This window comes from Sus scrofa, chromosome 6 (genome assembly GCF_054392235.1).
Source record: "Sus scrofa isolate SSC_HxYL_T2T_F1_AM1 chromosome 6, Sscrofa_HxYL_maternal_Yorkshire_Landrace_v2.0, whole genome shotgun sequence".
Lineage (NCBI taxonomy): Eukaryota > Metazoa > Chordata > Mammalia > Artiodactyla > Suidae > Sus > Sus scrofa.
Genome location: NC_139388.1, coordinates 168,874,516 through 168,895,186, shown reverse-complemented (window position 1 = coordinate 168,895,186; position 20,671 = coordinate 168,874,516). Strand labels below are relative to the sequence as shown.

General features: G+C 41.4%; 1 protein-coding gene across 2 annotated transcripts in view; it reads left to right on the top strand.

Moving 5' to 3' along the window:
- Positions 1 to 20,671, top strand: part of LOC100627093 (cytochrome P450 4X1) — a 55,565-nt gene that overhangs the window by 8,896 nt on the left and 25,998 nt on the right. For both annotated transcript variants that reach the window (XR_014808403.1, XM_084965168.1), the window contains exons 2-6: positions 9,633 to 9,774; positions 11,429 to 11,473; positions 12,868 to 12,995; positions 15,319 to 15,446; positions 15,534 to 15,688. Coding sequence is in view for 1 of the 2 variants with exons in the window: in XM_084965168.1 (XP_084821294.1) it covers positions 9,633 to 9,774; positions 11,429 to 11,473; positions 12,868 to 12,995; positions 15,319 to 15,446; positions 15,534 to 15,688 (598 nt within the window). In the remaining variant the exon portion in view is untranslated. The remainder of the gene's footprint in view (positions 1 to 9,632; positions 9,775 to 11,428; positions 11,474 to 12,867; positions 12,996 to 15,318; positions 15,447 to 15,533; positions 15,689 to 20,671) is intronic.

Sequence of the window (20,671 nt, the reverse complement as noted above, 5' to 3'; positions counted from 1 at the left end):
ATCATACAGTCTTTGACTGACTTATTTCACTTAGCACCAAGTCTATCCATGATGCTGCAAATGGCAAAATTTTATTCTTTTTAAGGGTTAGCAATATTGCTCGCACAGGCACACACACAAACACGTCTTTGGCTGTTAAGGGAGTAAAAGCATTGGTAACTTTCTCTCTTAAAAAAAAAAAACTTCCTGTTGATTGACTCTTGGGTTGTTTTCATACCTTGACAATTGTAACCAATGCTGTTTTGAACTTTGGGTTGCATATATCTTTTCAAATTAGAGTTTGGGTTTTTTTTATATATACCAAGGAGTGGAATTCTTGGGTCATATAGTAGTTCTATTTTTAGTTTTTTGAGGAACCTCCATACTGTTTTCCACAGTGGCTGCACCAGTTTACATTTTCACCAACAGGGGATGAGAAGGATTCGCTTTTCTCCACTTCTTGCGAACATTTTTTATTTGTAGACTTTTCCGATGATTGACATTCTGACAGGTATGAGGTGATGATATGTCATTGTGGTTTTAATCGGCATTTCCCTGATAATTAGCAATGTTGTGCATTTTTTTCATGTGCTGTGTTCATTTGCATATCCTCTTTGGAAAAATGTTCAGTCCTTTGTTCATTTGAATAAGGTTGTTTTGGTTTTTGTTTTTGAGTTTTAGGAATTCTCAATATATTTGGGATATTAATCCCAAATGTATGATTTAGTAATATTTCCTCCCTCCAATGTGAGGGTTTTCTCTTTGTTGATACCATCTTTTCATGCACAAATTTTTTTTAATTTCATGAAGTCCAACTTGTCTATTTTTTTCTTTTTTTTTGCCTGTGCCTTTGGTATCCAAGAAATCACTGCCAGACCCAAAGTCGTGAAGCTGTTGTCTTATGTTTTCTTTGAAGTGTTTTATAGTTTTAGGTCTTTGATCTGTTTTTGTATTTTATTTGAGGGTACAACATCATTCTGTTGTATGTGGATATCTAATTTTCCCAGCACCATTTATTGAAAGTCTTACCTTCCCCCATTTAATGGTCCTTGGTGTCATTGTCATAAATCATTTAACCATATAATAAAGGGTTTATTTCTGGGCTTCTGTCCTATTCCATTTGTCTATATGTCTGTTTTTAAGCCAAAACAATACTGTTTTGATTACTGTAGTTTTGTAATAAGTTTTGAAATCAGGAAATATGAATCAGTCAGCTTAATTCTTCTTTTAAAAACTCAATAAATTTTATTATATTTAGAGGTTTTAAATTATTTAATGAATTTTATTACATTTATAGAAATTTTACAGCATTTCCATCCCAAACCGTCAGTGCATCTCCCCACCCCCAACCTGTCTCATTTGGAAACCATAAGTTTTTCAAAGTCTGTGTCAGTATCTGTTCTGCAAAGAAGTTCATTGTATCCTTTTTTAAGATTTCGCATGTAAGCAATAGCATAAGCCATTCGTGTCTCACTGTCTGACTAACGTCACTTAGCATAATAATTTCCAGGTCCATCCATATTGCTGAAAATGCCATTATTTCATTCCCTTTTATGGCTAATATTCCATTGTGTATATGTACCACATTTTCTTTATCCACTCCTCTGTCAATGGACATTTAGGTTGCTCCCATGTCTTGGCTATTGTACATAGTGCTGCAATGACCTTTGGGGTACATGTATCTTTTCGAGTCATGGTTTCCTCTGGATTGAAGCCCAGGAGTGGGATTGCTGGATCAAATAGCAATTCTATTTTTAGTTTTTTGAGGAATCTCCATGCTTTTTTTCCATAGTGGTTATACCAGTTTACATTCCCACCAACAGTGTAAGAGGGTTTCCTTTTCTCCACACCCTCACCAGCTTTTATTGTTTGTAGACTTTTTGATGATGGCCATTCTGGCTGGTGCAAAGTGGTATCTCATAATAGTTTTGATTTGCATTCTGTAATAATTAGTGATGTTGAACATCTTTTCATGTGTTTTTTGACCATCTGTATGTCTTCTTTGGAGAATTGTCTGTTTAGACCTTGTGCCTATTTTTTGATGGGGTTGTTTGTTTTTTTGGTATTGAGCTGTAGGAGGTGTTTATAAATTTTGGAGATTAATCCCTTGTCAGTCTTTTCATTTGCAAACATTTACTCCCATTCTGTGGGTTATCTTTTTGTTTTGTTTAGGGTTTCCTTTGCTGTGCAGAAACTTTTAAGTTTAATTAAGTCCCATTTGTTTATTTTTGTTTTTATTGTCATTACTCTATGAAGTGGATCTGAGAAGATATTCCTGTGGTTTATGTCAGAGAGTGTTTGGCCTATGTTTTCCTCTAAGACTTTTATAGTGTCTGGTCTTACATTTAGGTCTCTAATCCATTTTGAGTTTATTTTTGTTCATGGTGTTAGGAAGTGTTCTAATTTCACTCTTTTACATGTAGCTGTTCAGTTGCCCCAGCAGCATTTATTGAAGAGACTGTCTTTTTTTCTCCATTGTATATTCTTGCTTCCTTTGTCATAGATTAGTTGATTGGAGGTGCATGGGTTTAATTCTGGGCTTTCTATCCTGTTCCACTTATCTATATTTCTGTCTTTGTGCCCGTAGCATACAGTTTTGATGACTGTAGCCTTGTAGTATAGTCTGAAGTCAGGGAGCCTGATTCCTCCAGCTTCATTTTCTTTCTCGGGACAGCTTTGGCTTTTCTGGGTCTTTTGTGCTTTCAAAGAAACTTTAAAATATTTTGTTCTAGTTCTGTGAAAAATGTCCTTGATAATTTGATAGGGATTTTATTGAATCTGTAGATTGTCTTGGGTAGTATAGTCATTTTGACAATATTGATTCTTCCAATCCAAGAGCATGGTACATCTTTCCATCTGTTTATGTCATCTTTGGGTTGTTTCAAATTTAGAGCTGTTATTTGAACCTTTTTTTTAAACATTTTTTGTTGTTGCTATGTTTTTATTTCTCTTAAGTATATGAGGATTATTAATGCCAGGTTAAATAAAAAATCAGTATTTAACTTTTTGAGGAGCTATAAGACTTTCTCCCATAGTGACTACATGATTTTACATTCCCACTAGCAGTGTGTGAAAATTCCACTGAAAGTTCCATTTTTTCCACACACTCACCATTATATGTCATTATATGTCAGTCATTATATGTCTTTTTTATTAATAGCCATTCTGGTGGGTATGAATTGGTCTCTCATAGTGGTTATGATTTACATTTCCGTGATGACTAGTGATATTGAATGTCTTCTCATGTACCTCATGGTCATTTGTATATCTTCTTTGATTAAATGTCTCTTCTGATCATTTGCAATTTTTAATTGGGTTAAATGTCTTTATGATTGAGTTGTAAGAGAGTTTTTGAAGATATATCTTAGACACAAGGCTTTTCTTAGATATGGGATTTGCAAATATTTTCTCTTGTTCTATAGTGTCTTTTAAACACAAATTTTTAAAAATTTTTTATTAGAGTATAGTTCATTTACAATGTGTTGCCAATTTCTTCTGTACAGCAAAGTGACCAGTCATACATATATACACATTCCCTTTCTTATATTATTTTCCACCATGGTCTATCCCAAGAGACTGGATATAGTTTCCTATAAACACAAACTTTTTAATTTTAAAGAACTCCAATTTATCTATGTTTTCCTTTATTGTTTATGTTTTTGGTGTCATAGCTAACAAACCACTGCCAAATCAGAGGGTAGGTCCTAATGTTTTCTTCTAAGAGTTTTCTGTTTTAGCTCTTTTATTTAGAACTTTGACCTATTTTGAGTTAATTTTGTTGTATTGTGTGAGGTAAGGGGGCCAACTTCATTCTTTTGCATGTAGATGACCAGTTATCCCAGCACTACTTGTTGAAAAGACTATTCTTCCCCCAAGTTGACTTGCTTTGGCACCTGAGTAGGAAAATGCCAATCCACCCTCCTGTGTTACTCCTTTACTGTCACATAACTACCACACTCACAACACTTCTGACACCAGAAGTGTGGGAGTTTTCCCTACACCAAGCAATTCTATGACATTAGCTGGGTGTCCTACAGTTTTGAGTATTTTATATAATTATATACAAAATTGAGTTATTCTGACATTATCTGCTTGGAGATAGCATCAGATTCCACAGATTCATGGCTCAGTCCCACAAGACTACCTTCACCCCACTTCAGATGCCAGTCGCAAGTCCAGGTTGTTACCTGTGCTTCTGACCAGTTGGCTATAAGCCTAAGGTTCCTGTGACCATCTCCTTAGGTTCTTATCACTTAGGAAATTACAAGGAGTTCTGGGCCAGGAACCAGGGGCAGACATATCTATATCTCTATCTGTTTATATGTATATATAATTATTTTTCTATTATCTCCCAGCGCCTATATGTGAAGGTTTATTTCTGGTTTCTTGTTTCTAGTCCATTGATCTCTATGTCTATCTTATGCCAATATCACTGTCTTTATTACTGTTGCTTTGTAGAAAGTTTTGAAATCAGGAAGTGTGAATCCTTCTACTTTGTTCTTTTTCAAGATCATTTAGGCTGTTCTGGATACTTCTGGTTTCTACATACATTTTAGGATCAGTTTGACAATTTCTACAAAAAAAAAAAATCCAGCTATGATTCTGATAGGAATTGCACTGAATCTGCTGATCAATTTGGGATGTATCGCCATTTTAACAATACTGAGTCTTCTGATCCATGAATATGGATGTCTTTCCATTTATTTAAGTCTTTAAAATTTTCCTTCAGCAGTATTTTGAAGCATTTGCTGTAAAAGCTTTATTTTTCTTCTGTTACATTTATTTCTGAATTTTTATTCTTTTGGATACTGTTGTAAATGGAATGGTTTTATTTTAATTCAGATTTTTCATTGCATTCATAATATTTAAAAGTCCATATCACTAGATTGGTCACTAGGTTATCTGTTGATGTCACTAGATAATCTTTTGTGTGTTTTAGAGAGGTCTCTATCCTAATTTGGCAGGTTAGAGATGGCTGATGTATCAAGCTGACTAATATACCAACCATGCCTATTTACTTTTTTCTTAACCTATTATGTTCTTTTTGATGATTCACCACTTATTGAGTCACAAGGAAGGGATGGAACTGTTTTACAGGACAGTAACATTTTAGGTATAGTCATAAGGTTCCAGACTATATGGAACCTTATAGGAAAAGTTCTGTTTAGGGAAAATTCCATAAAAGACCAGAAAATTTGGGAGTTCCTGTTGTGGATCAGTGAGTTATAAACCCAGCTGGTATCCAGGAGGATATGGGTTTGTTCCTGGCCTTACTCAGTGGTTTAAGGATCCACTGTTGCCATGAGCTATGGTGTAGGTCAGATGAGGCTCAGATCCCGTGTTGCTATGGCCGTGGCATAGGCCAGCAGCTGCAGCTCTGATTTGATCCCTAATCCAGGAACTTCCATATGATGTAGTTGTGGTCCTAAAAAAAAAAAAAAGAGAGAGAGAGAGAAAGAAAAAGAAATTTCACTCCTTGCTCTACTCTAGCCATACTGGCCTTCTCCCTTCATGTCTTCATGGCAAGCAAACTTGTCCCTTGGGGCTTTGAAAATGCTCTCCTCTGGTTAGAATGCTCTCGCAGCACTTTTTCTAGGCCTTTGATCAAATGTCACACAGACTAAAATAGGGCCTCCAGTAGTCTCTATCCCTAACTTTCTTTTCATTATCTCAGTACTCGTCACTCTCTGACACCATATTATATCTTCCCTTGCTGTACACTTCCACCTGTGGAAAAACATGCCACCACCTAAGAGTTGAGAATCATGTCTTATTTGGCAGACATTCTGAGGGTGTAACGGCTGGGACACAGTTTCTCAGAAGCTCTGAGGGACTGTGCTGAAGAAGGGAGGAGGCAGATATACAGGAGTTTTACATCAAAGGCCAGGTAGTCAGAACATCAAAACACTACTGTTAATTAGAGAAAACCAGATATCTCCAGTTAATGAATTTAGTACTTTTCTATGTGTGGGAAGATGCAAGAGTCTGAGCTCTTTGAAATAATTCTTTTGATACGTACCTTAGCTATTTAGGGCCAATATCCTGCTCTTTCCCATCCTGAGTCTTCTCAGGGTACATCTCTGGGATGGCTGCAGTGGTTGTGGGACTGGCAGGGGGCAGTCCATTTATCTCCATCCTGAGTTCCCTCAGGCTCATTATGGGAGGTGGGGGTAGTGGGTTATGGCTTGATGGCCACAATATCCTTTGTCTGTTGATATGGAAGGCAACATTTTTCATTCATACTCTCCTCCTCCTCACTAGAATATACAGTTTATGAGAGGAAAGTCTGTGTTCACCGGAGCTTGGCTCATACTAGATGCTCAATAACCACTTTGTTGAATGCACATATATATTAGATCCTAAAGAATTCATTCATTCAAAGATCTACTGACTACATAACCAGGTAGACTGACACTCATTCAGTAGGCCAATGTTTCCTTGCCAGTGTGAGAGTCCTATTGTGTATTTCCGCAGGTGTGTGTGTGTGTGTGTGTGTGTGTGCACTTGTACATAATTCATGGAAACTCCATGTAACGAAAGAGTAAAGCACCACTTGGGATCCTTAGTGCACCCTAAGTTTGAATCCTTACTGTTACCAAATTGGCTGCTCACCTCTCGAAAATCAATGCACCAGAGAGAAAGAAATGTTAATAGAAAGTTGCTTTTAATCAGAATGCCACCAATCTAAACAGAGGGTGGACTCACTGTCCCCCAAAAACCATCTCTGAAGACTCTGCTTAATTATGGAAGTTTTGAAAGGAAAAAAGGGAAGGAATCTCAGTTAATCATTGAGATGGGGGTCAGAGTCGTCATCATCTGCTACTGCGTGCAGCCTTGCATTCTGGCTTGTCAACGTCTTGTGATTTTTCTTTAGATGCTATCTTGTTCACACGCTTTGTCCACGAGATTACTACAGGGGAAGCTGGGGAAGAGATCTGGTAATCTGCTAATTACTTATTCTTCATTTCTACGTTTTGACCTGTGGGAAAAAAAAACAACGCATTAGTCAAGGTATTGTGCTATCAAAAGAGTTGAAAGGTGTGGTAGGGCCAGAGATGAGTAGAGCGTGGGGGTGGCTGTTTAAGGTTCATGATAAGACAAGGGGTCTTCTGCAGAGAGCTCTTTCCTGCCAAAAGCCGCTTACAAATCCTCACTATCAGAACATCATTCCACATCTGTGATCAAGGGTGATGATCCCTCTTCTGTAACTTCGTGCTGACAAAGGGTACCATCTCAGAATGTGAAAAGTTGACACGTGGCTGTAGCATCCCTTAGCTGGCAGTTGTAGTCATCTGTTTACATAAATGGGCAGAACAAGCTACAATTATTTTGTTGTCCACAAAAATAGAGCTTATTATGAGCAATAATGTTAATCCCATTCTCTGAAGGCCATTTCTTGGAACTGTGCTAGCCATTGATTCAGTGCTGTTCAAGGTGGAGCAGCTTCTGTCATGGCTGCAATCTGGGCATCATGCTGTTAGCATTTTCCTCTGGTGGCAGTTACAGTATCTATAAAATAACTCAGGAATGTACATCAGACACTGGGTCTATGACTCTATTTTCCTAATCATTAGCTGCCTGATCCTGCTGTTTTGTGACTCAGGGAGACCTGGGAGACTTCAACTTTTCTATAAACAAGAATCAGGAGGCATGGAGAGGCTTTGTACTTGGGGGGCTGCAGAGTTCTGCTGTGTTCCATTACTACTAGTTGCCAGCTATATGATCTTGGAGAGACTACTTAACCTCTCTGAGGCTCAATTTCCTCAACCTTAAAATGGTGAGTGCAATTGTATCTGCTTCATAGGGTTTTTGATGTAAAGATTAAAGAATATAAAGCATCGAAAGTACTTGGCAGCATCTAGCTCATCTCAGTGCTTGGTAAATGTCAGGTATTACTATTTATCAGAGGAGTAAGTATTTTCTGAGTATTTCTGAACAATGTTTCCTAGGAGTTCCCGTCGTGGCGCAGTGGTTAACAAATCCAACTAGGAACCAGATTCGATCCCTGGCCTTGCTCAGTGGGTTAAGGATCCGGCATTGCCGTGAGCTGTGGTGTAGGTTGCAGACGCGGCTTGGATCCTGCGTTGTTGTGGCTGTGGTGTAGGCCGGAGGCTACAGCTCGGATTAGACCCCTAGCCTGGGAACCTCCATATGCCACGGGTGCAGCCCTAGAAAAGGCAAAAAAAAAAGGTTCCTAAATATATGTGATACATATTTTCAAATGTATTTAGATAGGTGGATGAAGAAATGCAAATTCCTGTGTTACAGGAGTCACATTAGCTTTCTGTCCTTCTCATCCAGGCAGGAGTTACTGAAAATAAAACCAATGCCTGTGGCTGAGTGTGTCCATGCCAATTTCTAACCTGGAAATAATCCTCATATTAAGTTATAACTTCCATGAGGGCAAAGCCCTTGTTTGTCTTATATTTCTCTGTGTCTCTATTGCCTATTATATATAACAGGCAGTTAATAAATACTTTATTGTCTGCAAATGAATAAATGAATAAATATTTGCACTCATGGGAAACACTGTTTGTACCATCAGTGGATCCTTGTCATTGGCTTTATTATGGGGCATGTTAGTCAAACAGAGTCTAGTATTTCAGGAACTGAATTTCAAGAGTTTCAGCATTTGGAGGGCCTTAAACTATCCAGAGAACTCTTCATGGGTTAGAGCTGCCAGCTGGTAACAGAGGAAATTAGGAGCTGAAGTTTTCCACCTCATCTGAGGGTAAGAACAGACAACCCCACCGCCCACGCTGTGACTGGTCGCACAGGAAGAACGGGCCGGGCTTAAGGTTTCTCTGCACATCAGGACCCTGTGGTTGTGCTCAAATGTGTAGCAAGGCTCATCCACACACACACAGGTTCCCCTCCACGCTCCCACTTTATACAAGAAGCAGATGTAAATGGATCTTATTATCAAAGATTTAGGAGAACTAAGTACATGAGCCATAGTAATCTGCTGATCAAGGCAAAAATTCACCTCTGAATGTGGCATTTGTACTCTAATTTCTACATGTTGGAAGCCGAGAGTTTTCGCTTTTGAGTTTGCTTCAAGCCTCGCTATGTCTGTATAAATGAGCCTTCTGCCTTCTGCTATTGCAAGGGAAGAGAATTAGGCTTTCCGCGCAGATGGAGTTGGCCAGTTTTTGGAGAAGCGTTTGCTATTAAGTCAGGAGACGGACTCCTTCCTCAGTAATTCGACAGGAAGGGTGGGGAGCTGATGCCTGGGCATGTCCCATCTTCTGACATTCTCTCCTTCACACAGAAGAAGCACTTTTTTCAGCATCCAGACTCTACTCCTAACCTAAGTGTGCGACACTGGCAGCTGAGACAGGGTGTGTGACTCCACTCACTTCACCCTCCCCGTTGGGAGAACAGCAGCTCACAGTCTTTGTCATTCCGCAGCGACGTGGTCTGGGGTTGCAGCCTGTGTTCATCCTGCAAAAGATGAATATGTTAACCTTGCTTAGAAAAGTACACCCTAAGCTTAGAAATCCCAAGGAAAGGGTGTTCACTCAATTCCAGAAAAAGGGTCAAGCCTCTAGCTGTGGGACCTTATCCAGGCCTTGAGCTCCGCTTGCAGCTGTGGAGGGCATGAGTCCGGAGGGCCTGGCTCCTCTAATTCCCTTCATTTTTCCCCACTGCAGATAATTCAGAATGGTGGAATGGAGACGCTCGGGGAGATTACAGACAAATACCCGCGTGCCTTTCCTTTCTGGCTTGGACCCTTTCAGGCGTTTTTCTTTATCTATGACCCAGACTATGCAAAGACTCTTCTGAGCAGACCAGGTAAGAAAGGCATGGATCTCGGGATCCTAATCCTTCTAGGAGTGATATGCACAGCCCCGGGCAGGAGTCTAAAGGGACTAAAGACGCAAAGATTGGCGTTGGGCCTTTCAGAGCCACTGGGGAAAGTGCAGAGATGTTTCCCCCCAGTCCTGAAGGGGCTTGCCTGCCCCTCGGTCCCTCCTCTAGTTCAGACTCACGGGAGCCTTTTTAGGTCCATGGATCTTAAAGCCCAGCCACCAACCCTGGCTGTCCAGGGCCTTCACTGGCTCTTCTTGGTTTTGTGAGTTCAGCCTCAAAATACTCCCCACTCCCAGTACCTTTCTTCTCCTTTTTTAAAAATTGTTTATCGTAGTTGGTTTACAATGCTCTGTCAATTTCTGCTGCATAGTAAAGCGACCTAGTCATATATATATTCCTTCTTTCTTTCTTTTTTTCTTTCTTTCATGGCTGCAACTGAGGCATAGGAGAGTTCCCAGGCTAGGAGTCAAATCGGAGCTACATCTACCAACTTACACCACAGCCACAGCAACGCCAGAGCCAAGCCACATCTGCGAACTACACCAGAGCTCACAGCAACGCCATATCCTTAACCCTGTAAGCAAGGCTAAGGATCAACCTGCATCCTCATGGATACTAGTCTGGTTATTAACTGTGCTGAGCCATGATGGGAACTCCTACATATACATTCTTTTTCTCATATTATCCTCCATCATGTTCTATCACATGTGATAGGATATAGTTCCCTGTGCTGTACAGCAGGACCTCATTGCTCATCCATTCTAAAGGCAGTAGTTGGCATCTACTAACCCCAAACTCCCAGTCCTTCCCACCACCTTATTAAATGTGAAGTCTTCAAAGGAGTTCAGAGGTGGCACTGCCTCTCCTGACTCAGTAGGTAAACCTGATGCCACTCATCTATTCACCAGTCTAACCTCTTGATCATAGACCACATGCATTTTACCTTCTGCCTATGTCTCAGCTGTGTTCCCTTTCGGGGCATGGGGCATTGAAATCACTCAACCGGTCATTCCTCGAGGCTTCCAGGGTAGATTGTCTCCTAGCCCCAAATTGAAATGTGCCAATTTTTACTCCCTCAACTTGGTAACACCAAGATCTGATATGTTCATCTTTCTCTTAATAAAACCTGATAAAAGAAAGCAGCCTCTTCCTGAAAGTCTCCACGTCTCCCAGTCCCCGGCTCTGATGCGTCTCATATTCACCTTGTAAAGGATGTGAGCTGTAAAATACCCTCCTGTTAGGGCTCCCAGAACCCCCAGAAGGTTCTCACTCTCTGGGGTCTGCCAGTCTCTCCCCTAATAGCTAATTTACTTTCCCAAAAGGATGTGATATATCGTCCCGACTACTACACTGGACACTCTGTAACCCTCGGGGAATCTCTGTTTCCATTGGAGGAAGTAGAAACAAGTGAAGAACCTGGGTCTATGTACCTGTCTGCCTTGGGGGGCTGCTGTCGTCAGCTGCCTGAACCAAGATATGTGGTTTCCCCAGTTTGGCCAAGGGCTATAGGAAAGGAGACCTGGGCCCCCTTCTACTCACTGCTTGTGGTTAGTGCAGGCAGAGGAAGAGAACCACCACCCACTTTGGGAACTGTTCCTCTAATGTTTTCCTTTGTTTCCCTCACTTGACTCTGCAGATCCCAAGTCCAACTTCCTGTACAAGTTCATGGATCCAGTCGTTGGTATGTATGTGCGAAAGAAAGGGGTGACTCTCTGTCTCTCAAAGGCCCCTTCCTGTGTAGAGCATGCCAAGGAAACTCAAATCGGAATTCAAAAGCGTCGAGAGTAGGGTAGAGCCATTCTGCACGTCTTCAAGGGGAAGGTCGAGGGGAAGGTCGAGTGGTGCAACTTCCTAGGAACCGTCCTCATCCACTTCTCTCCCCAAAGTCTCATTTGCAAGACAGCAGATGTGTGACTCCCTCCCACCTCTGTCTGTACAACTGCAGCTTTTCCATCCATATATTCTCTATTTTATTCTTTCTTCTCTCTTGTTTGCCTGGCCCTTTTCCTTTCCTTTTTCCATATGCAAATCAGTAAAGGTTTGCTTCAAAGTACAGTTTGGAAATATTCCATGAGCAGATGAATTAAGCTTTTGAGGCATACGATTGGTATTTATGTGAGACAAGGAAGGTATTAAATGAGAGAATAAAGTTTTGGATTCCCAACTACATCAGTTTGAATCCTCTCCCCCCCACCACCGCTGACTAGTTGTGTGATTTTTGGGGAAGTCCTCTAATTTCTCTAAGCCTCTGTTTCCTCATCCTTGAGAACAAGGATGAGAGTTACCTCTTTGGGGTGTTGTGGGGATTAAATGAAACACATGTATTTTCAGCATTTAGTATAACGGCGGGTATTGTAACAGCGCTGGACTGTGCATCACAAGCCTGGCGTGTGGTAAGCTCTCAGTGGATGATGGCGATTGTATATCATTAAACTTCAAGGTCAACGCACAGCCAAATCTTTAATGACCTCCCTGGTAACAGCAGGTTCAGGGGTGTCAGGTTTGATGAGTGATTTCACTTCGTATCACTTCCAGGTGTGAAGCACAGAGCTGCACTCAGGAGAGGGTAGCTGAGTGGACACTCTTATCTAGTTCCTTGTGAATTTTGTGTTCACAGTAGAGTTTACGGATTGGTCTGGGGTGGAGAGGAGGTGAACATTTGCTGTGCCTCTGCCGTGAGCTAGAGCCCAGGTCAGGCACCTTATGTGTACACCTTCATTTAATCTGTACGGGGCGCAGCGAGGTAGAAATTTACCAGCACACTCTACCCGTGAGAAAACCAGACCTCAGGAAGGTTACTCCACAGGTGGAAAGGAATTGGTGATTTCAGGACTAGCGCACTCATTGGGCTTTAAAACTAGGGGTCTTTCTCACAGTGCTGGATACACATCCATCCCGGGGGGAAGTATCGAAACTCACTTCATTCTTCGTATTTAAGTACCACGTCGACATCCCACCACGTCATGACTCCCCGTGTGTCAGAGCCACTCCATATCTGTGTTCCTCACCTCTCCTCCTTCACCTCATTAAAAAAAAAAAAAACTGGCATGAGGTTTTGTGCCTTTATTTCTCAAGGAAAAGGACTCTTGAATCTGAATGGACCTAAGTGGTTCCAGCATCGTCGCCTACTGACGCCCGGACTCCATTTGAACGCCTTGAAATCGCATGTGGAGATAATGGCCCATTCTGTGAACACAATGCTGGTACGTGGAGGGACGGAGATGCTCTGGTGTGTGGCCAAAGGCTTCCGCCAGGGACGGCATTAGACGCTGTTAGGTGGGAAGTGAGAGGCAAAGGGGGATGATTTCTAGAAGTCAAGCACAGTGCAAGAACCCACTGAGCAATGGGTGTCCACGTAAGTCTTTGCTGTGGTTCTTTGGGTAAGAAAAGAAGAGGAAGATCTGGTCGTCTGTCTTAGGTTTATTTTGAAACCCTTCGGCAGTAAAGCAAGTACCACGTGGTGCGATTCAGACGGTAAGTGCTGCGGTGACAGGCAAGGGAACCAGCAGCTGCTGGAATAGCTTCAGGTTCAGAGGAGACTCCGATGTCACATGGACTTGAGTATGTGTGGAATGTGGATGAGAGCACTCAAGGCAGCCGAGTGAGTTAACACCACCGAAAGTTTTGCAATGGGAGTGGACCTGCCTGAAGGCGGTAAGGGACCTAGAAAGAGAGTATCTACACTGAAAGCATGTATCTACACATCTGCGGACGTGAGTTTCCTCCTGCAGGTCGAGTGGATCGTCAGGAGCAGAAGGATGTCGCAGAGGAATATTCTCGTGGGTGGTCCCTGATCTATAAATGAGTTCTGTCCCAAAATTCCGCTAGTACACGGTGTATTTGTAATGCTTCAATTGCATTTATTTTAAAAACCAGACAAGTGATTCATTAATGCAGTTTCATCATAATGCTTTAGACGCCGCAAACAGAGCCACAGTTTCCTTCCGCCTTCCTCTGCACACCCACCCCTTTTCCCAAGAGAGACCCAGTGTTACCAGCTGGTTGGCCAGGTTCTCAGCCAAGCTCACAGAAGCAGATTTAACCTGAAGTCTGCTGGGATTGTGATGAGAATACCTGTGCACGCTCTCCAGGCAGAGGGCTAGAGGTACAGGCTAGTGTGGGAAGGGGGCATTCTCTTCCAAGTCTGGTGCTGTGCACGTTCACGCACAATTATGCAAATCGGCCAGTGGTGGTATTTGAGTGTATCTCCATTGAAGAAAAGTATTTTATTCTATTTTCTTTTTATCAAAGTTTCCTTGATTTACAGTGTTGTGTCCGTTTCTGCTGTACAGCAGAGTGACCCAGGCATGTGTACATATGCTTTCTTTTCCTCACACTATCTTCCATCATGGTCTATCCCAAGAGGTTGGATGTGGTTCCCTGTGCTATACAGTAGGGCCTTGCTGTCTATCCATTCGAAATATTTTTTGTTTGTTTGTTTTTGTGTGGGGTTTTTTTATTTTTCTTTACTTTTTAGAGCCGCACCCGCAGCATATAGAGGTTCCCAGGCTCGGGGTCAAATCAGAGCTGTAGCTGCCAGCCTACACCAGAGCCACAGCAGCACAGATGTGAGCGGTGTCTGCAACCTACACCATAGCTCACGGCAACGCCAGATCCTTAGCCCACTGAGCAAGGCCGGGGATCAAACCTGTGTCCTCATGGATGCTAGTCAGATTTGCTAACTGCTGAGCCACAAGAGGACCTGCTCAAGTTTATGTTTAAATGTGCCTTTGGTTCTTGAGAGTAGTGATGGGATTAGGTAGCTAGCATTTGGGCACTAAAGAGGGAGGAAGCCCTTGTAGTTATGGGCCTCGTATGAGATTATCTGCTCTGCGAGAACTTGGATCTGTTTTAAAGCAGAGTTATGATAATAATTGAAAGGCCAAAGATACTTAACTCAGCCATTTTCTAGACACCTGGTTTGCTCCGTGCTCTTTCTCACCCAGTCGGGTGCATTTTTCCCTTCCTCCCTCCAAGTAAGCACTTGGCTTGTTTATGTGAAGATCAATCCGCTGAAGCCTCATTTAAACTGGGGTCGGGAGGCCGGAAAGGGCAGCTCCCACATCCTACGACGAGAGGGCAATTGCAGACCCAGTAGGAAGTGACCTCCCTGTGCATGGTGACGCCTTTACTACCCAGCAGGAGGAAGGGAGAACTTCTCCTTGCCCAGCAACAGCTCAGCCAACGAGAGACGGTCACAGCTCAGCCAGTAAAACCGGCCCACACTCCTTCAGTGGACCTTTGTGTATGACAGGTCCCCCAACTCCTCCTCCTCTCTGCAGGAGCTGTCCCTGCCTTTGGTCTCCGGACTCACCCGTGCTTCACCAGAGGCCCCTTGTCCTAAGTAAACCCATTTTACTGATGAAATAACGGGTGATGGCTTGGGGTCCCCATGTACCTCTATGGCCTTTGGCTCCTGCGCGGTCCGGACTGTCTCTGTTACATGGGATGCGCAGTGATGGGGAGGAGGCTTCGGATGAAGGCAGTTTGAGGAGGTGACGGTGTCGATCTTGACTCCCGTGCCAGGGTAAATGGGAGAGGATTTGTGGCACTGAGGACACGCTTCTGGAGATCTCTGCGCACGTCACCTTGCTGACCCTGGACATAATCATGAAATGCGTTTTCGGCTTGGAAACCAACTGCCAGATAAACAGGTCAGTTAGAGGAAAGCAAAACAAAAGGTACTCGTTTGCCATTATCTAAGTCATTTATTGACATTTTATCCCCACTTTCTCTTCTAGCACCTATGATCATTACATAAAAGCAGCAAATGAAAGCAGCAATATAATTTTTTACCGCTTGTACAATTTCTTATATCACCATGACGTCATTTTCAAGTTCAGCCCGAAGGGCCACCGCTTATGGCAGTTAAGGAAGATACTGCATCCCTACACAGGTATTTCTCGAGTTTGGGCAGTCCAAGTCCCACACTGTTGTAATTGCACTGTGTCTCCCTACAGGAATAGGCCTCAATGTGAAAAGAGAAAGAATTCTTGTCCTTAATGAATCTGTCTCTGAACATTGCTCAGATGAAATCCAAGTCCTTTAGAAGAGTTTGCTACATCCATAGAAGTAGTCTTAGTAGAGGTTTTCTCTATACGCCATCGTTTTAGTTTGTACAGTTTTTATTAAATCAAATAAATGTGGGCATCTAACATTTCAAAGCATGTACGGCCTATGCCTTTTTGCGCAGTGATTGCGGTAATAATCACAAGCTAAAAACAGTCGTGCGGCTTCGGAATGAGCAGAGGAATGAGCAGAGGAACGGAGTGAGCAGGGACATGCATTCAAAGGAAAGGGGAAGCGGGGGCTGTTCAACGGGTGTAGAGTTTCAGTTGTGCGAGTCGAGTGAGTTCTGGAGATCTGTGGTGCAACATAGTGCCCATGGGGAGCACTTCTGTACTGTGCACTTGAATTTTTAAGTGAGCCTATCTCATGTTATACAGTAAAAAGAAAAGAAAAGAAGCTGGTTCAAAAATAATTGTTTTAGGAGTTCCCGTCGTGGTGCAGTGGTTAACGAATCCGACTAGGAACCATGAGGTTGCGAGTTTGGTCCCTGCCCTTGCTCAGTGGGTTAACGATCCGGCGTTCCCTGAGCTGTGGTGTAGGTTGCAGACACGGCTCGGATCCTGCATTGCTGTGGCTCTGGGGTAGGCCAGTGGCTGCAGCTCCAATTCGACTCCTAGCCTGGGAACTTCCATATGCCGTGAGAGCGGCCCGAGAAATGGCAAAAAGACAAAACAAATAATAATAATAATAATTGTTTTAGTGAAACATAAAAGTTGAAATCAAGTTTTTTAAGCAACTCAACCCTACTTTTCATGAACACCATGACAGAGAATCTTTATCAGGCAGTTAATTAACTCAGGTCCACCACAAAGTAGGAGGATGACTTTGGGCAAGTAACTGCTTTGTCTCAGTGTCATCTGTCAAATGGAGATAAAAAGAGCCTCTCCTATCTCACAGGTTTTTGGTGATGATTAAATAAGTTAATGTATGTAAAACACTTACAGGGATTTACAGTGCCTAGAACTGAATCATTGTTAAAAGAAAACACATTTGCCCCAGGAAACTTGCAAGACGCACCTGCTCATGCATACTCTCACCCATACATACACACGCCCATAGTATAAGGAAGATGTGCCGATAAGCAGGTTAGAAACCACTTAAGACATGAATGGGCAATATATACGACAGTAGTTCTCAAACCTGTTCGCATCATTGCCTACACAGAAAATATGAATATTTGTATAGCCCATTGGAATAAATAGGTGTGGGTTTGGGGGCATCCATAAACGACTTAGTGAAAAAAATTTTTTCACATATTCTTTCTACTACATAATTATGACAAAAACAAAATGCAGAATATTAGAGGAAAATTAATTGTTTGATTCATTCAAAATAAAACCTTTTCACATTTAAATTTTTTATCTAGTCATGATTATCAATGTTTTCTTTTGCAAAAGCATGTGGATTTTGTTTTGTTTTGTTTTGTTTTGTTTTTTTTAAAGTTCACAGAAGCTTTATTTTTATTAATTTATTTTTTTTTATTTTCCCACTGTACAGCAAGGGGGTCAGGTTATCCTTACATGTATACATTACAATTACATTTCTTCCCCCACCCTTTCTTCTACTGCAACATGAGTATCTAGACAAAGTTCTCAATGCTATTCAGCAGGATCTCCTTGTAAATCTATTCTAAGTTGTGTCTGATAAGCCCAAGCTCCCGATTCCTCCCACTCCCTCCCCCTCCCATCAGACAGCCACATGTCTCTTCTCCAAGTCCATGATTTTCTTTTCTGAGGAGATGTTCATTTGTGCTGGATATTAGATTCCAGTTATAAGTGATATCATATGGTATTTGTCTTTGTCTTTCTGGCTCATTTCACTCAGGATGAGATTCTCTAGTTCCATCCATGTTGCTGCAAATGGCATGATGTCATTCTTTTTTATGGCTGAGTAGTATTCCATTGTGTATATATACCACCTCTTCCGAATCCAATCATCTGTTGATGGACATTTGGGTTGTTTCCATGTCCTGGCTATTGTGAATAGTGCTGCAATGAACATGCGGGTGCATGTGTCTCTTTTAAGTAGAGCTTTGTCCGGATAGATGCCCAAGAGTGGGATTGCGGGGTCATATGGAAGTTTTATGTAGAGATTTCTAAGGTATCTCCAAACTGTTCTCCATAGTGGCTGTACCAGTTGACATTCCCACCAACAGTGCAGGAGGGTTCCCTTTTCTCCACAGCCCCTCCAGCACTTGTTATTTGTCGATTTATTAATGATGGCCATTCTGACTGGTGTGAGGTGGTATCTCATGGGAGTTTTGATTTGCATTTCTCTTATAATCAGCGATGTTGAGCATTTTTTCATGTGTTTGTTGGCCATCTGTATATCTTCTTTGGAGAAATGTCTATTCAGGTCTTTTGCCCATTTTTCCATTGATTGATTGGTTTTTTTGCTGTTGGGTTGTATCAGTTGTTTACATATTCTAGAGATTAAGCCCTTGTCAGTTGCATCATTTGAAACTGTTTTCTCCCATTCTGTAAGTTGTCTTTTTGTTTTCTTTTTGGTTTCCTTTGCTGTGCAAAAGCTTTTCAGTTTGATGAGGTCCCATAGGTTCATTTTTGCTCTAGTTTCTATTGCTTTGGGAGACTGACCTGAGAAAATATTCATGATGTTGATGTCAGAGAGTGTTTTGCCTATGTTTTCTTCTAGGAGTTTGATGGTGTCCTGTCGTATGTTTAAGTCTTTCAGCCATTTGGAGTTTATTTTTGTGTATGGTGTGAGGGTGTGTTCTAGTTTCATTGCTTTGCATGCTGCTGTCCAGGTTTCCCAGCAATGCTTGCTGAATAGACTTTCTTTTTCCCATTTTATGTTCTTGCCTCCCTTGTCAAAGATTAATTGACCATAGGTGTCAGGGTTTATTTCCAGATTCTCTATTCTGTTCCATTGGTCTGTCTGTCTGTTTTGATACCAGTACCACACTGTTTTGATGACTGTGGCTTTGTAGTATTTCTTGAAGTCTGGGAGAGTTATGCCTCCTCCTTGGTTTTTGTTTCTCAGGATTGCTTTGGTGATTCTGGGTCTTTTGTGGTTCCATATAAATGTTTGGATTGTTTGTTCTAGTTCTGTGAAAAATGTCATGGGTAATTTGATGGGGATTGCATTGAATCTGTAGATTGCTTTGGGTAGTATGGCCATTTTTACAATATTGATTTTCCCAATCCAGGAACATGGAATATCTTTCCATTTCTTTACATCTTCTTTGATTTCTTTGATTAAAGTTTTATAGTTCTCGGCATATAGGTCCTTTACCTCCTTGGTCAGGTGTATTCCGAGGTATTTGATTTTGTGAGGCACAATTTTAAAAGGTATCGTATTTTTGTATTCCTTTTCTAATGTTTCATTGCTGGTATACAGAAATGCAACTGACTTCTGAATGTTAATCTTATATCCTGCTACTTTGCTGAATTTATTAATCAGTTCAAGGAGTTTTGCGGTTGAGTCCTTAGGGTTTTCTATGTACAGTATCATGTCATCTGCATACAGTGACAGTTTGATCTCTTCTCTTCCTATATGGATGCCTTTTATTTCTTTTGTTTGTCTAATTGCTGTGGCTAAGACTTCCAAAACAATGTTGAAGAGCAGTGCTGGGAGTGGGCATCCCTGTCTTGTTCCAGATTTGAGTGAGAAGGCTTTCAGTTTTTCCCCATTGAGGATTATATTTGCTGTGGGTTTATCATAAATGGCTTTGATTATATTCAGGAATGTTCCCTCTATACCCAGTTTGGCGAGGGTCTTGATCCTGAATGGATGTTGAACTTTGTCAAATGCTTTTTCTGCGTCTATTGAGATGATCATATGATTTTTGACTTTTTTTTGTCAATGTGGTGTATGATGCTGATTGATTTGCGTATGTTGAACCATCCTTGTGAACCTGGGATGAACCCAACCTGGTCATGGTGTATAATTTTTTTGGTATGTTGTTGGATTCGGTTGGCTAAGATTTTGTTGAGAATTTTTGCATCTATATTCATCAATGATATTGCCCGATTGTTTTCTTTTTTGGTGGTATCTCTGTCTGGTTTTGGAATGAGGGTGATGGTGGCCTCATAGAATGTCTTTGGGAGTATTCCTTCTTCTTCAACCTTCTGAAAGAGTTTAAGGAGGATGGGCACCAATTCCTCTTTATATGTTTGATAAAATTCACCTGTGAAGCCATCTGGTCCTGGACTTTTATTTGTAGGGAGTGATTTTATGACCTCTTCAATTTCATTTCTAGTGATCGGTCTGTTCAGTTGGTCTGTTTCTACTTGATTCAGTTTTGGCAGGCTGTAAGATTCTAGAAAATTGTCCATTTCTTCCAGATTGTCAAACTTGTTGCCGTATAGTTGTTCATAGTATTCTCTTATGGTTTTTTGTATTTCTGCTGTATCCGTTGTGATTTCTCCTTTTTCATTTATAATTTTGGTTATTTGGATTCTTTCTCTCCTCTTTTTAGTGAGTCTGGCCAGGGGTTTGTCAATTTTGTTCACCTTTTCAAAGAACCAGCTCTTGGTTTTATTAATTTTCTCTATTGTTTTTTGAGTCTCTATTTTATTGATTTCTTCTTTGATCTTTATAATTTCCTTCCTTCTGCTGACTTTAGGACTTTTTTGTACTTCTTTTTCTAATTCATTTAGGTGGAGGGTTAAGTTGTCAATTTGGGATCTTTCTTCTTTTTTGAGAAAGGCCTGTATTGCTATAAATTTCCCTCTGAGCACTGCTTTTGCAGCATCCCATAGATTTTGAGAGGTTGTGTCTTCATTATCATTTGTTTCAAGGTAGTTTTTAATTTCCTTTTTGATTTCCTCATTGACCCATTGGTTTTTTA